The sequence below is a fragment of the Rissa tridactyla genome, chromosome 1 (genome assembly GCF_028500815.1).
Source record: "Rissa tridactyla isolate bRisTri1 chromosome 1, bRisTri1.patW.cur.20221130, whole genome shotgun sequence".
In the NCBI taxonomy this organism is placed as follows: Eukaryota; Metazoa; Chordata; class Aves; order Charadriiformes; family Laridae; genus Rissa; species Rissa tridactyla.
Window position 1 is genome coordinate 179,259,391 of NC_071466.1, and position 17,194 is coordinate 179,276,584.

Below are 17,194 nucleotides of genomic sequence, written 5' to 3' on the forward strand. Positions count from 1 at the left end.
ATGCTTTTACTTGAACTTCTAACTCATCTAAAACTCAAGCCAAGAATGAGGACCAATGCTTCACAATTGGAACCTCTTCAGTTAAGAAAAAACTGAGCGTATCCTCTTGGTACTGTGGAAATATTGGTGCCACCTCAACATGAAAGGAACATCAGGCACAGAGTTAACTCGTATACTAAGGGTACCGAGGGCTCTGGAATTAAATTTGCTTACTGCAGTGACCTATTTTGCACCTTCAGATCTATCGGTTTCCTTGCTTTTATCCTAGCTCCTGCACTTCCTCCCTCGCCAGGTAGCAGGTGGACAGGTGGTATCCCTGTCTGCTCCTTTCTGGCCTCATTAACTGCTCCTAGTGACACACACCAATTGACAAGCAATTTCTCACATACTTTAACTTCTCCCTTGTATCCCCTACTCCCCCCCCCCAAGCTAACAATTTTACAGCTACTAAATAGTTAAACGTAAAAAATTTGTGTAAGCTATACCTCACTCTATGTAATATACCCAGAGTTAACACCATCCTTTTTTAGACTTCAAGAGTGCTTGGATCTAACTACTGTAGATTTATGAGTGGGGATTCCAAAAGCAACTCAGTGTCATCACTAAGACAAGACAAAGAAAAAATTCTGAATAATGGCCTTCGAAGGTCCTACCTGAAGGAGCTGATTCAGATCACGCTCATTCCTATGGTAACTGATCAAAGCATTTCACGCCGCTATGAATTTAAAATCACAGATGTCCTCTCACTATGGCAAGCTGTTTTTAATATGAGACCCATATTAAATAGCAGGGAAAAGCTGACCAGGTCTACTTCAGTGTTTGAAAGTACACTTTGTTTCAGAAATCAAAAGAACACAAAAATTAGGCATTTAATTGAAAGAAAAAGTATCTTACAAAAATCATGTCTGTCTTAATTCTAGAAGTCGCAACAGTATTAATAAAATATTAAGACAACTAATACAGTGTTTATTTAGCAGCAGCATAAATCCAAACAATGCATAAGAATCTCAAGTGTTTATTGTTACAATTTAAGTGCATATATTCCTTTTATAATTTTGCGCCTTGCCCCAGGAACAGACATACAGCAGCCACACAATTTGTTCTTTTCAGAAAGCTTTCACTAGTTTGAAATCTCATCTTTATAGTTGGATAACGCAGTAAACTACTTCCAGTGATAAATTCCAGATTTATATAGACTAGATTTCAAAAGAGTAAACTCAATATGGAAGGTGTTAAAATTTTTGAATACTCCCATAAAAGGTGACATAATGCACAATTCAAGTGAATTAAGACAGGCAACATACACAAGACATTTATAAAAAAATGTTCAATACAAAATACCTATCTCTAAAGATAAAAAGAAAAAGCTTTATAAGTTAACAGTATGGGCTCCACCTTCTGAATGTTGACAGTGACAGTTATTATGAGGGTAACTAAGTTTAAAACACAATCTGTGCTGGCTAAATTACTTTCACCTCTTTATAAATTCATGATGGAAGATGGAATCACCAGATGGAATCACCTAACACAGGATCCTGAGCACCAGAAGTTAAATTCCCAGTCTGAAATACTTTGTGAAATTTTCCCCATTCACTATGAGGACAACCTCTGTGGCTTCTTTGGTTGAAGCCATCATCTCTGAATAGCAACCTCAAACAAACTGGGAAACAGTTCCACTGCTGAGAAAGAACCAAAGAATATAGTTTGGTCAGATTGCTAAACTTTAGGAACAATTCTATGTTTATGGAAAAAATGTTCTATTTCTGAAGAGATGGATGTGAATTCACAGCTGTATTCTTTAATTTTAGATAATTTAATAAGTACCACAGTATTGACAATCTTCATAAATATAATTAGTTTTGAAATAAAGATGTCCAAAAAGCACAGAAAAATTTATTATTCTTACTGGAAAAACTAGTGAGTTTTTATTTTAAATTTAGTCTTTTGCTTCAAACATTATGTAGTAGCATCGCTTTTACCAATCCTATTCCCAGGGAAGTGGAGACAGTATTGGGACCCAGAATAGGCAACAAGGCTTACTTCTCTCTTCACCCCTCCCCCCCGCAAAGTAATTAATTTCCATAAAACCTTACATACTGTAGATTATGGCAAATACCAGAATTCACCCATTTCACTCATGTTACCACTGTCTACATAGAGCTGTAGGCAGCATACTTTATGTCTGGCTTGGACAATAGCCGCAATGCTCCGTCACGTTGATTGATGTAGATTAGACTTCTATTTCCAGGTTCTTGCCCTTCCAGATGCTGGGGACTGGAAAGAACATAGACGCCAACCTTTCAGCTCCATGAGGATAAATGAAGGGCTTCACCATCTATGTCCACTTAAAGCGCAGCAAGAGCATATTGACAAAACCCCTTCCTTGCCCTGACAGATGCCAACTGCCGTGTGACGCTTGCAGCCTTCAGAAGTTGAGACGGAAAGTCCTTTGGCTCTCTGAAAGTTTCAGATCTCTCTTCAAGAGAGTTCAAAGAAAACGTTTCCGAGTCTTTGAATAAGACTGAACATAACTGAATCACATGCAGAAAACTTTAAACAATTTCAACGCCTGGGCCAGAAAAACCATGACATGCTTGGAAGCACCAAAGCTATTATTATAGAAGAAAAAAGATTTACTGTGTTGTTGTCTAATATAGGTTTTCCAGATATGTGCTTGGAGTTTTTTGTTTGGTAGCTGACAACCATGCCAATATTCTGGTCAAAACCTGGGAAAAGATAAGAGACTTCATTTTACAAAGTCAACCAAGCTGAAAAGAAACTTAGTAACGGAGTGTATGCAACTTCCTAAATTTAATTTACCATTACTGTGTTAAACCTCTAAGAAAAGACAGCAACAGACTAAACTAAATTGCAGTTAGTTTAATCTGGTAGCTTCAAAGAATGGGATATAAATGCAATACTTTACATTAGAAGTTACTTCTTTTGAAAAGTTATGCTTCTGTCAAGTCTGCTTCTCTCTTTATGTAGTTTCATAGCAAAGAAAGGAATGAAACAAGCTAAATCAGAAGAGGAAAAAGCTATTTCAAGAGAAATTCTAAGGCAAGGGATGCTGTTTTGAACAGAACAGAAACAACTTACTAGCAATATGTATTTCCTTCTCAAGATGTATTTGTTTTCAAAGGAAAATTATGGAAATCACATTAATACTTAATCTGACAGAAAATAAGCTCCTTACAGAGGTTGAATTTCTATTTACACAGCAGTTTTATACTACTAGCAGCTGGATTTTTTTCCTAGTACTGAAGCCATTTCTTGCTCTGTGTCTGTATTATCAGTACTCTAGCATTGTTTCATTAGCTGTTACTGTACACGCACCGTTACCTTATGCTTTGTCCAGCTGCGTTATTCTATATGCTGATAAATGCATAAAATACTAGGATAAATGCATAAAATACTTGATTTTAATGCCAGCTCCCACTATAATGAAGTATAACTGGGTATGTGCGTATGCACACTTATAAGATCGACGTGAAGAAACATTCCAAAACAAATCAGTATATTTTATATTAACGTGATTTTTCTCTGTAGATATGAATATCTGCTAATACCCACAACATGGAAATTTGAGTTGCTGCTTTATTACAAAAAAAAAATTCAGCACCTCAGACAAAACTTAAAACTCCCCACACCACAAACCCACTTGGCAGGTATATAGCTGGTATTACTTTACCTTTGATTGTACATTTAAACCTAGTTTTGGTTAATGCAAAAGAGCTACAGAAAAATCAAACTTCAAAGCCCGATAGTTTAACTTGTAACACTTGCTATGTCTTAAGTTTTCTTGAGAGAAAAACTGGGAATAACTTTTTATAAATAAATACCTCAAACGCACACAAAGCATGGATTCAGAGCATAAACAGACAGGAAAGGTAACAGTGAGTCTTTCCATTAGCTTGGTTATTTACAGAGTGGCTATGGTTTCAGACTGATAACGTGGGAGAATTTGAATCTAATTCTGCGCATCTATTCAAACACAGTTTTACTTAATAAAGGTGTGGGCAGGGAAGGACTTTCTCTTAGAAACAGTGGGTATCACAGACTGAAGACACAATTCTTTATTACCACAGCCATATTTATTTATTGTTTTTCAAGATGCTGCAAAGAGAGACTAGCGCATTTCTTATGAGACTCACACTGAGTGAGGACTGGAAAAGTGGGTTAAAGAGGGACACAAAACCTAACAGCATGCATCACATGAGCAGCACTATTGCATCTATATCACAGCATATATACCATAGCGTAACATGTATATAATATATGTACTCCAGCGGTGCTTATAAGTTTGTAAAAGAAACTGTGGAACTTGCACACTTGTCCCTGCTCCAGCTAGCAAAGTAAGTTGCTGAGCATGGAAAAATATCTGAAGTGAAGAAAAAATAGATGCTGATAAATGCTGGCATGCATTAGCTAAGTTTACCAAATTCTCTTAATGCATCTGCCTCATTAGGAGCATGAAATACTGTCTGAGTGCTTAAGTGTTTCCTCTTTAGTACAGAAATATTATATCTAAAAATTCCTCAAATGGATTAAACACTCCATTATATTTTGGACGCTACAGAAAAATAGAGCATAAAAACTGCTGGGAAGCCAAATACACAGCATCGACAACAGTTTGCAGTTCTCACTGTGACAGTAGATTTGAAGGACTTGTATCTCTCGGGCAGTTCATCTGCACATTCAAACCTCGACTTCCAACAAGTAAGTATACTGACAACAAAATCTGAAAACTTAAGTTCTCTCTGTAAACCAGCTGTTAAACAGAATAGTGTCAGATATGGTCTGTAAACGATTTTTAAACATAAAGTTTACAGTTTAGCCTAAAGGTTGTCTGCAGCGTTTATTCACAGACGACGACTGTTAAGAACAAAGAGTAAGTAAATACTGAAGTTATTTAGAAGCAGCCAGCCAACAACTTCTTTAAAAATGGACATGATTTTTTAAATTTTTTTTTTAAGTCACAGCTAGTTTGCGATAAGCTTAACTTACAGAAAAAGAAGAATGTAAAATGTTGTGCCCATCTTCTAGAGCTCCTCTTATTTAATTCTTAAAGCTAAGACTATTACTAAGTCTTCAGGGTTAGAAATGGAGCTTTTCCAGTACAACTTAATCTGAGTAAACGGCTAAAATTAAGCTGACATTTTCTCTTATAAAATGTTACCAGAATTAGATATATAGAAAAGGAGAGGGCAGCAATTGCTTTTCCCAAAGTAACATGCTGGAGATCTCCGATCTCTTTCAGTCATCAACAAGACAGTAACATAAGATAAATAAATCAAAATGTGGAAAAGGACCAAGTGCCCTTGCTCCTGTTTTCATTATCACATCTATCACTTTGGCTCCTTTTGTCCTTTGTGTTGCTAATTCTGTATTTTTTCCATTTAAAAATCATGTCCTCAGCCCTTCTTGAAATTCAAGTCCATTTTTAGGTCACATTAGGAGAGGGCAGGAAAAAAAAAAAAAAAAAAGAGAAAAAAAAAAGAGAAGAATCTTACCGCTGTATTGCATCGTAGCTCCCAAATATGAATCAACAATTGATCCTAGAAGTCCAGCTGCTGCACCAAACACAATAATGGGCCATTGTGGAGCAGATATTTCCAGATCAGTCACGAAAATGAGCTGTGTTATGAAGTAGGCTATACCTACTGCCATGCCCCCAAGCAAACTTGAAAGCAGGCCCACGAAACTAACTGCTCCGTTAGTACCTAAATCAAACGAAACCAAGCTGATTTACAAACTTTTTCTTAAACACTTGTATTTGTTCAAATCTTTTATATGAAATCAAAACTGCATTAATAGCGATCTTCCCCCTCCTTATATCCACAAGGCTCTGCTACCACAGCTTTTATTTACAATTCCCATTAAGCTGCTGCGAAGCATAACTTGTACCATTACAGCCTATTACTATTACTTTTCCTGTCTCTAAGGCTAGTTATCTAGAAATATTCACTAGCATTAAATTAAATCAAACCAGATAGTACACTTCTCAATGTCACTTTGCATTTGTCTGCTGTAAGGTGCGGGGGATGGGATAAGAAAAAAGACATTTGTTCCAAAAAATACAGAGCTTGAGATGTGCATGCTATTAAAGCAATGCCTCTTTCAGAAGTATACCAAGATAGATATTTCACCAACACATTTCAAAGAAAGAACAAAATCCATAGAAAGGAAGATGATTTGCTGCTCAGTGAATAAAAATCTGAAGAAAGCTTAGAAAGAGGAAAAAAAATGTCCGTGCATTTAAATTCTATCCCACAAGATCTGAATCGCAGATCAACATGCCAGCAAGACTCAAAAAAGACACACTGCCCTAAGGTAGCAGTGTCATCCACTGTGTAGATAAGACTTGACAGACAGAAGGTCCACTTTACCCACCCTTGGTAACATATGAAAGGAAATGAGCAATTTGGTTAAGAATGGAATTTTTGTAGTGTCTGTATTGAATATATATATTCTTCCACTGATTAAAATTCTAATGTCTGAAAAATACAGTTGATAACTTGCATTCTTTATATTATTGGCATTGTAAACACGCTTTTAAAAGTGCCAGAGAAGTGACGGCATTCACTAAGAATGATTTTAGCTCCCTGGATGCTATGTTGGTGCATCTCACCAACAAGATGCAACAGAAACGCAACTGAGTATATTCCATTTCAGAGAATGCATTCCTGTTAACATTTTCTAATTCCAGACTTCCAATGTTTGTTTTTCTGGGGCTTTTATGGAACTTTTCAAGTTGGATACATAATTCAAAACAGAAACAGATTAAGTAAAATATTAAAAACATGTAGAACAGATAACACCTTACCTACTGGAACCTTTTCCCAGGTTGTTATCAACCTTGGCTTGCTTTTACTCATAACACTACCAATCTCTGAAGCCCATGTATCACCAGCAGAGCATGCCAAAGCTCCCAAAAGCGATAAGCACATCCATGATGCTGTGTATTGCTTTGAAAAGTCGATAGGAATTTCACCTGGTCCGTTTTCTATCATATATAAGACAGCCAGCTCAGTAGGAACACCACCATTACAGAATACTTGCACCCAATTCCTCTGTCCACCTAAAGTGACAAAAACTAAATTTTAGTATTTTCAGGCAAAATACCTTGTCAGGCAACAGCATGAGACAAAAGCAAAATACACATATATAAAGTTAAATTAAAAAAGACTCACTTTCAAAACAGAAACCAGATAGCAATTTATTAAATAGAACAAAAGCAAAGTTCCTTGGGATCATAGGGATGGGGATAGAGGGGGGGCACAACAACAGTGTTCCATACTCTGGATGTTACCTCTCATCTGGCCCTTTGAAAGGAAAAGGAATATGAAGTAGTTATTCTCCACATGGGATCTGAACGAATTAAAATGTTATGGCTTACCTTCTTTGTATTCTGAATCTATTTGCTTCTTTATATCTTTTTTCCATTTAGTAAGTTTTGAAGAAGTAACAAAAAATACAAACAAAGAAGTGAAGAAACTGTAATTTGCAACTGTAAGGATAAATCCAACCACCAGTCCTATGAAGAAAAAAAAGTATATGAAGTCCCTTCATGTAACAATCCCTGCTTTTCAAAGCAATTAAGTATTTTGTATCTCTCGAGTATGAAGGGTATCTTCATGATAAACCTAAGACAATCATGCAATAAGAGAATTACTGAAGCACCTAATACCTGTATAAGAATTCCAGAGATAGCCTGACTGAAAAAAAAAATCAGTTATCTTCACAATCTTCTCTTAAATTTTACGGCTAAATTGCTAATTTTATTTCTGCTGGTAAAGTGTGTGATTTTTAAGACCTTCTCTTGACATAAATCAGTAATGCCGTGCAAAAATAAAAGACAGAACAATAATAAAAGGAGCAAAAGGATATATAATCGAAATTTACATACTCTGACTGAAGAATATGGTTATTTCTATAAGAAGCATATATACAGCTGTGACTGCGTCCCTATCAGCAAGCTTATCTTCAGTTTAGGAATCAAATCCTTCCCCCAAGGTCTCTAAGATAACATGGATAACCCTGCTCCGTATCTTAACAGATGCTACTTCTCCCTTCTATTCTTCATTTCCTTTTTCCGTTTCTGATTTTTACACCATCTTTTTCTTTCTGTAATTTTCTTAAGGATTTGAGCTCCTGGATGTGCTCCTTTTTTATCTCCTCTTTCACAGAGGAGGTCTAATTCTCACTGTCCACCATGAGATTACAATTCTTCACGACTGAAAGAAAATTGGCTGCACTTAAAGCAAATGCCAATATAAGCTGGCTAGCAGAACTGTTATGTTAAGAGGTAAAAACACAGCAGAAGAGAAAAAAATATTTTTTTTTTAATTTAGACAATGGTCCCCTTAACACACAGACAGAACAAGATTTGCAAAATAAGTGACGTGGGAGGAAAGGATTTGAGGTCCTGTTTCTTTCCACTGACCATCGATTCAGACAATGTCACTGGACAATGGTGAATCACCTCACCCAGAAATCTTGCATCAGATTTCAATGGACACTATTGTACACTACATTGGGGTTTTTCTCATGTGGTCAAGAAAAACTTCATTGAAATGCTCACTTGCTTGAAGTGAAGTGCAGATTTAATTTTCGTCATATGTTTGGGAGGCCAAAAAATGCCTGGAACTGCTCATATTACAGAAAGGAGAACCCCATCATCTTTACTGGTTTCCTACCAGGCAGGTAGGCTGCTGACATGGCTCAGTTTTATGGTATTTCTTTACCACCGCCTCTGCCATTTCTTTATCTCCATGTGAATCCATCTATATGTTAAACCAAAACATGCAATTTAACTGCATACTGTACTGAAGTTTAAAAGAATCTTCTGGGTTTATATAGATCTAATTACAATATTAATCAAATGAATTACAAACAGCAGCAAAAATGAACTTGACTGTTCAAACAGGCATGAGAAAAAAAATCAGTATGAATTCAAGGTATGTATGCTTACATTTACACTTTTATAATAAAAGAACTAGGCAATAAAGTCTTAAAAGAATATTACATGCAATAAAAACGATCTTAATTTAGTTTACTAAATGTTTAGCTTAATAGTCTCAGAAAAAACATACCTCCCAATGCACCACTGTGATCAAGACTCTTCTTCTTTAAACCCTGTGTAGCAATTATGAGTGGAACCAAGACTGAAAAAAGCCAGCGCCATGGAGAAATGGGTCGTAAAGTACCTGATAAATCAAATAAAACGGTCACAGATGATCCTTATAAGCCTTTTTAATGCCTTTGTGTCTGAAAAGTCGTTATCTTCTAGTATATATTTAAAATCTGATCTTAGTGGAGTTTAAAACTTTTTACGCTTCAGAAGAAAAATATTCTTACGAATGGATGACCAAAATATCTGCCGTTATCTACTCAAGTTTTGCTATTCAGCTTTCACAGAAAAAAGAAAATACATTACATGAGCTAAAATCAATTACCAAAAAATAGTGAGTGTGACAAGAAATAAACATGGTGATATTTTCCATTCTAAAAGGGATTTATAAGTACAAAAATTATCATTCAAAATGTTAAGACCATCTGAAATCTGATTTGGATAGAACAGATAAATTCAGATTTTAGAAAAAAAACCACCAACATACAGCCACAGTAAGTTATGTAGAATTTGGTTTCAAATATGAATAAAATTCAAACTAAAATTCCAGTTAACAAACCATTAGCATTCCTCATGTAAAGAGACTGCAAAGCAACTTTAATAAATCAGTGCAAGAGCTTCCCTCAGATCAAATTATGACTAATTCTATGTAACTAGAGGAACAAATCTGATTTTTTAATAATGATGATGATTTTTTTTTTATGACGTTTCAGAAAAGATGGCAACAATAAAGGGAACGAACAACACTGTCTATGATCACTAATGCTTTTTAGCACTGCGACAGAAGGAAAATTAGCACAATACATTGGAAGCTTTACCTTGTTTTTCAAGACATCCCAAATACCAGTGTTTTTAGGAACAGTCATTCTCATTTATCAAAAGCTTTAGCTTGCTAGCTCTTGGCTATGAAAAGCAAGCATTTTTTTCATCCCTTTTTTCAATCACCTACGTATTCTGACTTATTCCTAGGATGTGCCTAATATTGTGACTTTGTGGTCTACGTCATCAATCAGAATTTTACACTATGTCAATAGAGGGACTCCTGCTACTTGGCTGGCAGAAGACTTAAGAAGTAGTTTCACATCTGTGTGGAAAGAAGATGTCAGCATGCATATAGGCTAGTTAATGGCTGCGTTCTTATAGCTTTACTACTACTACCATATCCTTTTTATTCTAGTCTGAAAAACTTACATATTCTGTAATATATTTAAGTGCTTAGTCAAGCTACAGTGATACTTGATGTCATCTAATAAAACCAGCAGGAAGTCCTGCAGTTCACATATATATTTATTTATTTATTTATTTTATACACTGATTCCTTCTTTCTCCTCATCTATGAGCAAATCATCAGTTTAATCACAGCATCACTGCTACTTTAAACTGATGCAAGAAAGGAAGTTTAGATGCTTGGCCTTCTTTTATATTTTTAAAAAAGAAATATTCCTCTTTCGTTGGTATCCAAAATTTTTTGATTGTCTCCAGACTATACTTGGTTGAAAATACAAGAACTTCCAAACCAGATCAAGCCAAACATCTGCCTGACTCAGAATCCCATCTGGCAGTGGCGAGCTGCACATGTGCAAGGGAAGAGTATAAGGAACAGATAAAGACTGATCTTCCCCGTTTTATTGGGAACTTTTATGTTGGCATTCCTAAAATCCCTCATATATTTGCCCAATCCACTTTTTTAAATTTTATTTTCATCTCCACAACCACCCACAGAACTGAATTCTGGATTTAGATGCGCTGAAAACAGCCTTTCAAAAAGCCGAACAACAAAGATCCTGCTACCTCAAGTTTCATCAGATATCTGGTAAATTTTATGACCAACTGAATAATGATTTTCTATTCACCTTCTTCTTGCCATTCATGACCTATATAAATGTCCCCTTTCTATGCTAAAATATCTTTACCTATTTAAGTCCTCTTCAAATGGATGCTGTTACCTGCTCTGATCATCCTGACTGTTTTCACTGTTCCTTTCTAATTCTGCTATGGGCATTTTGAAATGGGACGACTACAAGTGCACGCAGTACTCATAGCAGAGAGACACTATGATTTTGTAACTGTGATTTTACAACTTCTATCCATCTATTTATCCTTTGACAGGGTGAAAGGCATTTAATTTCCAAAAAAGATTAGACTATATTAAGTAACCTGGATGGTGTAATTCCGCTCCCCTGATCACCTGCCCGTAATGAACCAAGCTACTGACTTCTTCAGTCATGCAGTACATAAATTATAGCCGGCTTTGGTGTAAAACACATATATTTGTCCTGCTGCTCTCTGTTCTTCTCATCATCTTTCCCCGCATTACTATCTGTTCACCTTTACCCATGGTAACCAAACTCTTGGGTCCCTCTCTCCACCACAGGAAGTATCTCCTCAACAGGCAGAATTTACATCCCTCAGGACCTGAGAACACATCCGCTGTCTTCACAATGGATGTTCTTACGACTTTATGAACCCTAAATTTTTCACCAAAAGGGCTAGTCCTAGAAACATTCAAAGGAAACAAGGAACACTTAAGAAATTAAGCTTATTTCAGCAAGCCATTACGCTTCCCAAATCATAATTTTTAATAAAGAACAATATACACTATAAATTTTGTATTTAAGGAAAGGTAGCTACATGACGTCCAAGTCAGATGTTGGATAGTCTGGTCTCCACCTGAATATTTATCCTCAAGCGAGCCTGAACCTATCTAATGCAGTTCTCCTTGTCCTGTCTGTTTCTACAGAAAAATTGGCTTAGCTGAGAATCAAGAGACGATTTAGACTTCTTATTCTTTGCTTTGCACAGTCCATCTCCACCGCACATGCATGCACACACTGCCTCTTCCCAACCTGGCAGCGGCACAGACAACTACCTGCACGCTTCGGTCTGGAGCGTTGCAGAGACTTGTTGAAAAGCAAGCTGCATCCAACAATTTCACGTCTTGTAATACAGACTTACTCGCAGAAATTTCTTGTTCTCTGAGGATTCTCTAGACTAATCCTTTTCCACTTCTCCGTCCCACTGTCCCCCCTTTTTTCTCAGTTTTATCTAGAACAGCGCAATCGAACAGATTTAGTGGCAAGAATTTATTTTAGCTTGCACAACATGTTTGCATCAGAAATTATTTTCTTTTTGGCATGGTATGTTCAGCATAGACTGAAGACAGATATTTAAGCTAGGAGATACCCTTCTGTTTCTATGAATTGGGGGAGTTTCTATGAGTTTCTACAGTTGGGGAATCCGTTCCACTGATTACTGTTCTCTGCCAGCAGCTGCAACAGAATCGCTACGTTACTCAAATCCTGCCTTGTGATTTCACATAAGTATGGATTTTAGGTTTACATATTTGCTAAGTGAGCAGTACATGGGAATTTAGGGGTGGTAAAATTAACAAGACAGCTCTCAGCTTCCTCTTTACTTTGTTTACTGATTAAGTTAAACTGAGCTTCCCGTGTTACAGCTATTAAAATATTTGATTGTAGCTTATCAGTTTTCTCACAGAGCTAACAATTGCAATATATTACATGGCTTAAATCTATCAATTCCTTGCTTTCATATAAAAACAATTATACTTAATCTAAGCTTCTGTATTTGGAAAGTATACTGCTTTTTGGGAACTGACAAGAAATAAGTCATTTCAAGTCTAGTATTAACATCTAGGCACAAATGGCTTACCTGTTATCCTCCTTGTCACACAGAAAACAAGGATGATAACTTAGGACAACTTAGAAGTATTGAAGTTTTGAAATACTTAACTGGAAATTAGTCAAATCCAAAACTTTTTACAAGAAAAGATTGCTTTTAATGATATTCTTCACTGACAATTCTGAAATTTAAACTGCCAAGACAGACCACTTGAAATATTCCCAAACGAAAAAATGCTGGTTTTCAAAACTACAAATGGCTTACTTTTACAAACAAAACTGAAAATAAAAAATTAAGCTATTTTCACAGTGCCTTCGAAAAAGCTTTTTCTTGAGTTTCCAGTTTGTTCCCTTTGCTTAGTCATTCAAGTCAGTATGATCTGAATTTGAACAAGCTTGCAGAACAGGAAAATATCCCACTCAGCTGCCATAATTCCACACCATTCCATAAAACACTAGTAGTGTCCATAGCAACTTACTTCTAAGGAGACAATTATTATTACCAATGTCCTTAACATATGTTTCCTTCTAAAATTCCAAAACACTTACTAAAATAAAAGCAGTTAATAAAGGAGTTGTTATTGTCCAGTTAAAAGGTATATTACTACCTGACTCAATAAATTATTGCCTTAGCAGTAAGATTCTTACAACCTCCATATTCTAAGACTTTGTTTTGACTTTAAATTGGAATACACAAATTTCATTGCAAAAGATGCCAAAATTACATCTTAAAGAATACTTAAATTTAGAAGTCTGAGAATAAATTGTTCTCTCATACTATAGATTAAAAGTCTTCCATCTCGGCACTCACAAGGACAATAAAGTTATTGATTATAACCTGACCTACACTACTTTGACGGAATTTCACTACCAGAAAAATGACAAGAAAGCCAGTTGACCAGGTGAAAGTGGCATGACCACCTTCTAAAGCATCAGCCCTTTCAATACTTTTGAACCTGATGTATGGCTCTCAAAAATATACTTTAAACTGATGACTATCTCAGCAAGATTTCAAGTGATAGTTTTTGTTTAAAAGACCCACAAACAATTAAAAAGTAAGCCTAATAGTTAATGTAGCTTTTGAGATTAAAAAAAAATGCCCCAAAACCATGAGAAGTTATTCATCACATCTGCTATACAAATAGAAGACATCACGAGTCTAGCATTAAAGTGGGTCTCAATCTCACAGAAGAAAGATTTCACACAAGCACAGCAGCTTCTCTTCTGGAAGGCTAAACATGACGGTTTTCAACAAGAATTTCTGTGTCAGCAGTAACTAGAGCTTTGCAGATATACAGGCTCCCTGGTGCAAAGTAGGACAAGCATATTTCACAGTAAAAGACTTGTCATTGCAAGCACAAAGATTCACAAGATGAAAACTTCTCTTCTGTGTACCAAAAAGCCCCAGTGCCGTAGGAGGTGTGCAAGGGAGTCTTGCAGACAAGGGCTGCCTCAAAAACTCAAAAGAAAAGCACCACTGCTGTGTATGAAGAGATCTCCAGTGCTGTAGTCTGGTACTGCTAATCACAAACAGAATTTTCATCTTTTTAAGGTAATTTTTAAACTGACCTTTTTTCCTTGGGGGACAAAAAAAGAAAGTATTGGTACTAAATTACTACTAAATGTAAGTAGTTAAGACTAAGATAGAACACATTCATTGGTTTACTATGGATTCTTTAACACTTCCATTTTATCAACATTTTGGTCGCTGTTTGTTGCTTAAGCACTACTATGAACTATAAATTGTAAATTAATAAAGATATATTTGTACTATTTTTATATTTATGGTTTAGGACTGAATTTCATCACTTCTACAGGCTGTAATTATTTAAATTCTCGCTCCCACTTTATTTAACACACTCCTACTATATGCTTCATTCACCTCTTCAAGCCAAGGTCTTTCCATAGTCTCAGGCAAACAAACATGAAAAATTGTATGTCCTTCCTGTTCCATAATCATTCTGTACAAAAAGGAGGATTCATGTGCAATCTCCTCCTTTGTATCAGTCCCTATCCTGACTGACCTGATACCAGGCCTCTCCACTCTATGCTGTCAACTCTAAATCACATTAGGTTCCAGCAAGGGCTGGAACACCCTAATTAGAGGCAAAACTCAGAGAGATACATCTGGAGAGACCAGACGTGTACAAATAAAAGTGTCTTTAAATCCAACTTGGCTATCTCTAAATGACACTAACAAGACCTGGTTGTGAAGCCTGGTTCTGCATACCTTCTATGTGTCTGGCATCTCACTGCAAACCAAATTACTAGTGGCCAGACAACACAGATTTAATGCTGTACCAAGACTAATATAACCGAAAGCACTGAAAAACACTGATCAGAGACATCCAATTCCCACTGCAAAAGTGAGCTTACACTGGTGGGATATTTATTCTAGCTCTTTCGGGATCCAAGGCGACAGCAGGCACTTGGGGGTGTTCATAATGCAGCCCTAGGCATTTGCAGGAACAGCAACATTGCAATTACACTGGCGCTCTTCCTGCATGAAATTGGCCGAGGTCTTAAGGACAGGTCTTTACCCGTCCTGGGAGAGCAGTTAAACTCTTGTAGGCTTGAACTGACACTGAAGGCAGGCAGTACTGCTGCTTTTGCACATTGCTGTGAAAATGGTCCTAGAACTGAAATGACAGACCACAGAAAGTACTAGCATCCCTGCAACTACACACAACTAACCCACAGCCTGCCTGAGTTGCCCAAACAGAACACAGCTGACAGCGTACACCCACGCCAGAGACTCCATGCATACGTTTCTCTCTTCTTGTACCATTTCCCTCTACCTTGACCAGGGAATTCTTCTCACGTGCTCTGTTCAAAGCCTGCATGTGCATTCTTACAACTGTTTTGAAGGCTTGCACACTCCTCCCTTGCTCTCACAACTTCCTGCCACAGAGGAAGGCCTCTATCAGCTCAGTCTTTCTTCTCACTTTTTCATTTTAACCTTGTTTGCTTTCTTTTAGGGAGACAAAGCGCAAAGAGTAGGAGATCGAAAGAAGGGTACAGTGGCTGTTAACACCTTCTGAACTATTATCGGTTGCTGTCAGGGCTGAGGTTTTCAGCTCTACTTGACGATGGCAGGGGCCGTGCGCGCCCCTCTTCCACTCCTCCATCCCTACCAGCCCGCGGGGGCCGGAGGGGAGGGCACGGGGGTGGCGAGCGGCTCGGCTGGCCCCTCGCCGTGCCCCGACAGCCTCTCCCCGGCCTTTGGACTCACCGTAGTACGTATTTGCCGTCATGGACACGATCCAGAACGCCAGAGAAATACAAATGATCAAATTCAGGACGATAATATTCGCCATCATCTTGATGTACTCTTTGAAGAAATCCTCCTGCTGATAGGACATAGGAAACCAGAGGGAGAACACCTGGTGGGGAAGCACAAGTCGCAGCGCATCAGAGACACCTCTTCTCCCTCCTCCTCCTCCTCCCGCCGGGCCCGAGCCGCGGCCCTGCCCGGCCCGCACCGCCCCCGCCTCTCGCCCCCGGCACCTCGGGGCCCTCATGGCGAGGCGGCTGCGGACACCCCCCGCCCGCTGGGGGCTGGGGCTGCGCGACGCTCGGTGGCTGGATGCCCCCACCCCGTCTCCCCCGCTCCTCGACACCGACCTGCACCCACGGCCCGCCGCCGCCGCCGCCACCGCCACCGCCACCATCCCGCCCCGCCGCCGCTCCGCGCATGCTCCGCCGGCCACTGCCTGCGTCTCCGTCGGCGGGGAGAGAGGGAGAGGGGAAGCGGCCTGCGGTCCGACTGTGCCGGGGCGCTGCCTTCCGCTCCCTGCCGCAGAGCCGTTGCCGCGCCCCGTCAGTCCCCGGCGCTGCTGTTCCCTCAGCGGCGGCTTTTCCCCGCTTTGGTCCTGGGACGCTGCTGCCACGGCATGGGCTCCCCCGGTGCCTGCCCCTCCGCAGGGAGCGGCGGCTGCCGCGGCCGAACGGGATCAGCCGGACTCCCCGGCTGCCGGGGCACCTCCTCCCCGAGCCGCCGCGGCCCTCCCCAGGGCACCCCAGCCCTCTGGAGCGGCCTCTCCCGCCGCAGGGCCGGGTTGAGGGGCGGGCCTGGCGAGCTCGTCTCCCGTGCACAGGCCTCGGTACCGAGCTGGGGCTGCGCTCCCTTCCCCGGAGCCCTTCCCGGCCCCGGGTGGGCTCCCGGGTAGCAGTCCTCGGCGCGACCGGGGGCTGTCCTTGGCGAAACGCCGGGCTGTGAGCCTGCCTCCTCTGCGGCAAGCGACCATCCCTGAGCCAGCCATCTTCCCCCCACCCCGTCAGGCCCGTGGCTGGCCTGTACGCCCCAGCGTTTAGTGCTTTACGTGGTGCGCCCAAATAACAACAATTAGTGTACATGCCAAAGGAAGAAACATATATGTCAAATATAAATCCAATTTGTGAAATAAAAACGGGCGACACC

General features: G+C 39.2%; 1 protein-coding gene across 1 annotated transcript; it reads right to left on the minus strand.

Moving 5' to 3' along the window:
• Nucleotides 1-743: 743 nt before the first annotated feature.
• Nucleotides 744-16,946, minus strand: TMEM19 (transmembrane protein 19). Its single transcript, XM_054188464.1, has 7 exons — nucleotides 16,399-16,946; nucleotides 16,007-16,157; nucleotides 9,096-9,209; nucleotides 7,400-7,537; nucleotides 6,827-7,081; nucleotides 5,514-5,723; nucleotides 744-2,726 (listed from the first exon to the last, which is right to left on the minus strand). The coding sequence occupies exons 1-7, from the start codon at nucleotides 16,468-16,470 to the stop codon at nucleotides 2,563-2,565; spliced, it is 1,104 nt and encodes a 367-aa protein (XP_054044439.1). The 5' UTR covers nucleotides 16,471-16,946; the 3' UTR covers nucleotides 744-2,562.
• Between the last annotated feature and the right edge of the window lie 248 nt (nucleotides 16,947-17,194).

Bases quoted from the DNA above. Each gene is read 5' to 3' on its own strand.
- TMEM19 (XM_054188464.1), bottom strand. From the start codon at position 16,470: ATGCGCGGAGCGGCGGCGGGGCGGGATGGTGGCGGTGGCGGTGGCGGC. The intron at 7,082-7,399 runs GTAAGCCATAAC...TTGTCACTTTAG, and splicing joins AGATTCAGAATACAAAGAAG to GTGGACAGAGGAATTGGGTG. The intron at 2,727-5,513 runs GTAAGATTCTTC...ATCTTTTCCCAG, and splicing joins AGCTACGATGCAATACAGCG to GTTTTGACCAGAATATTGGC.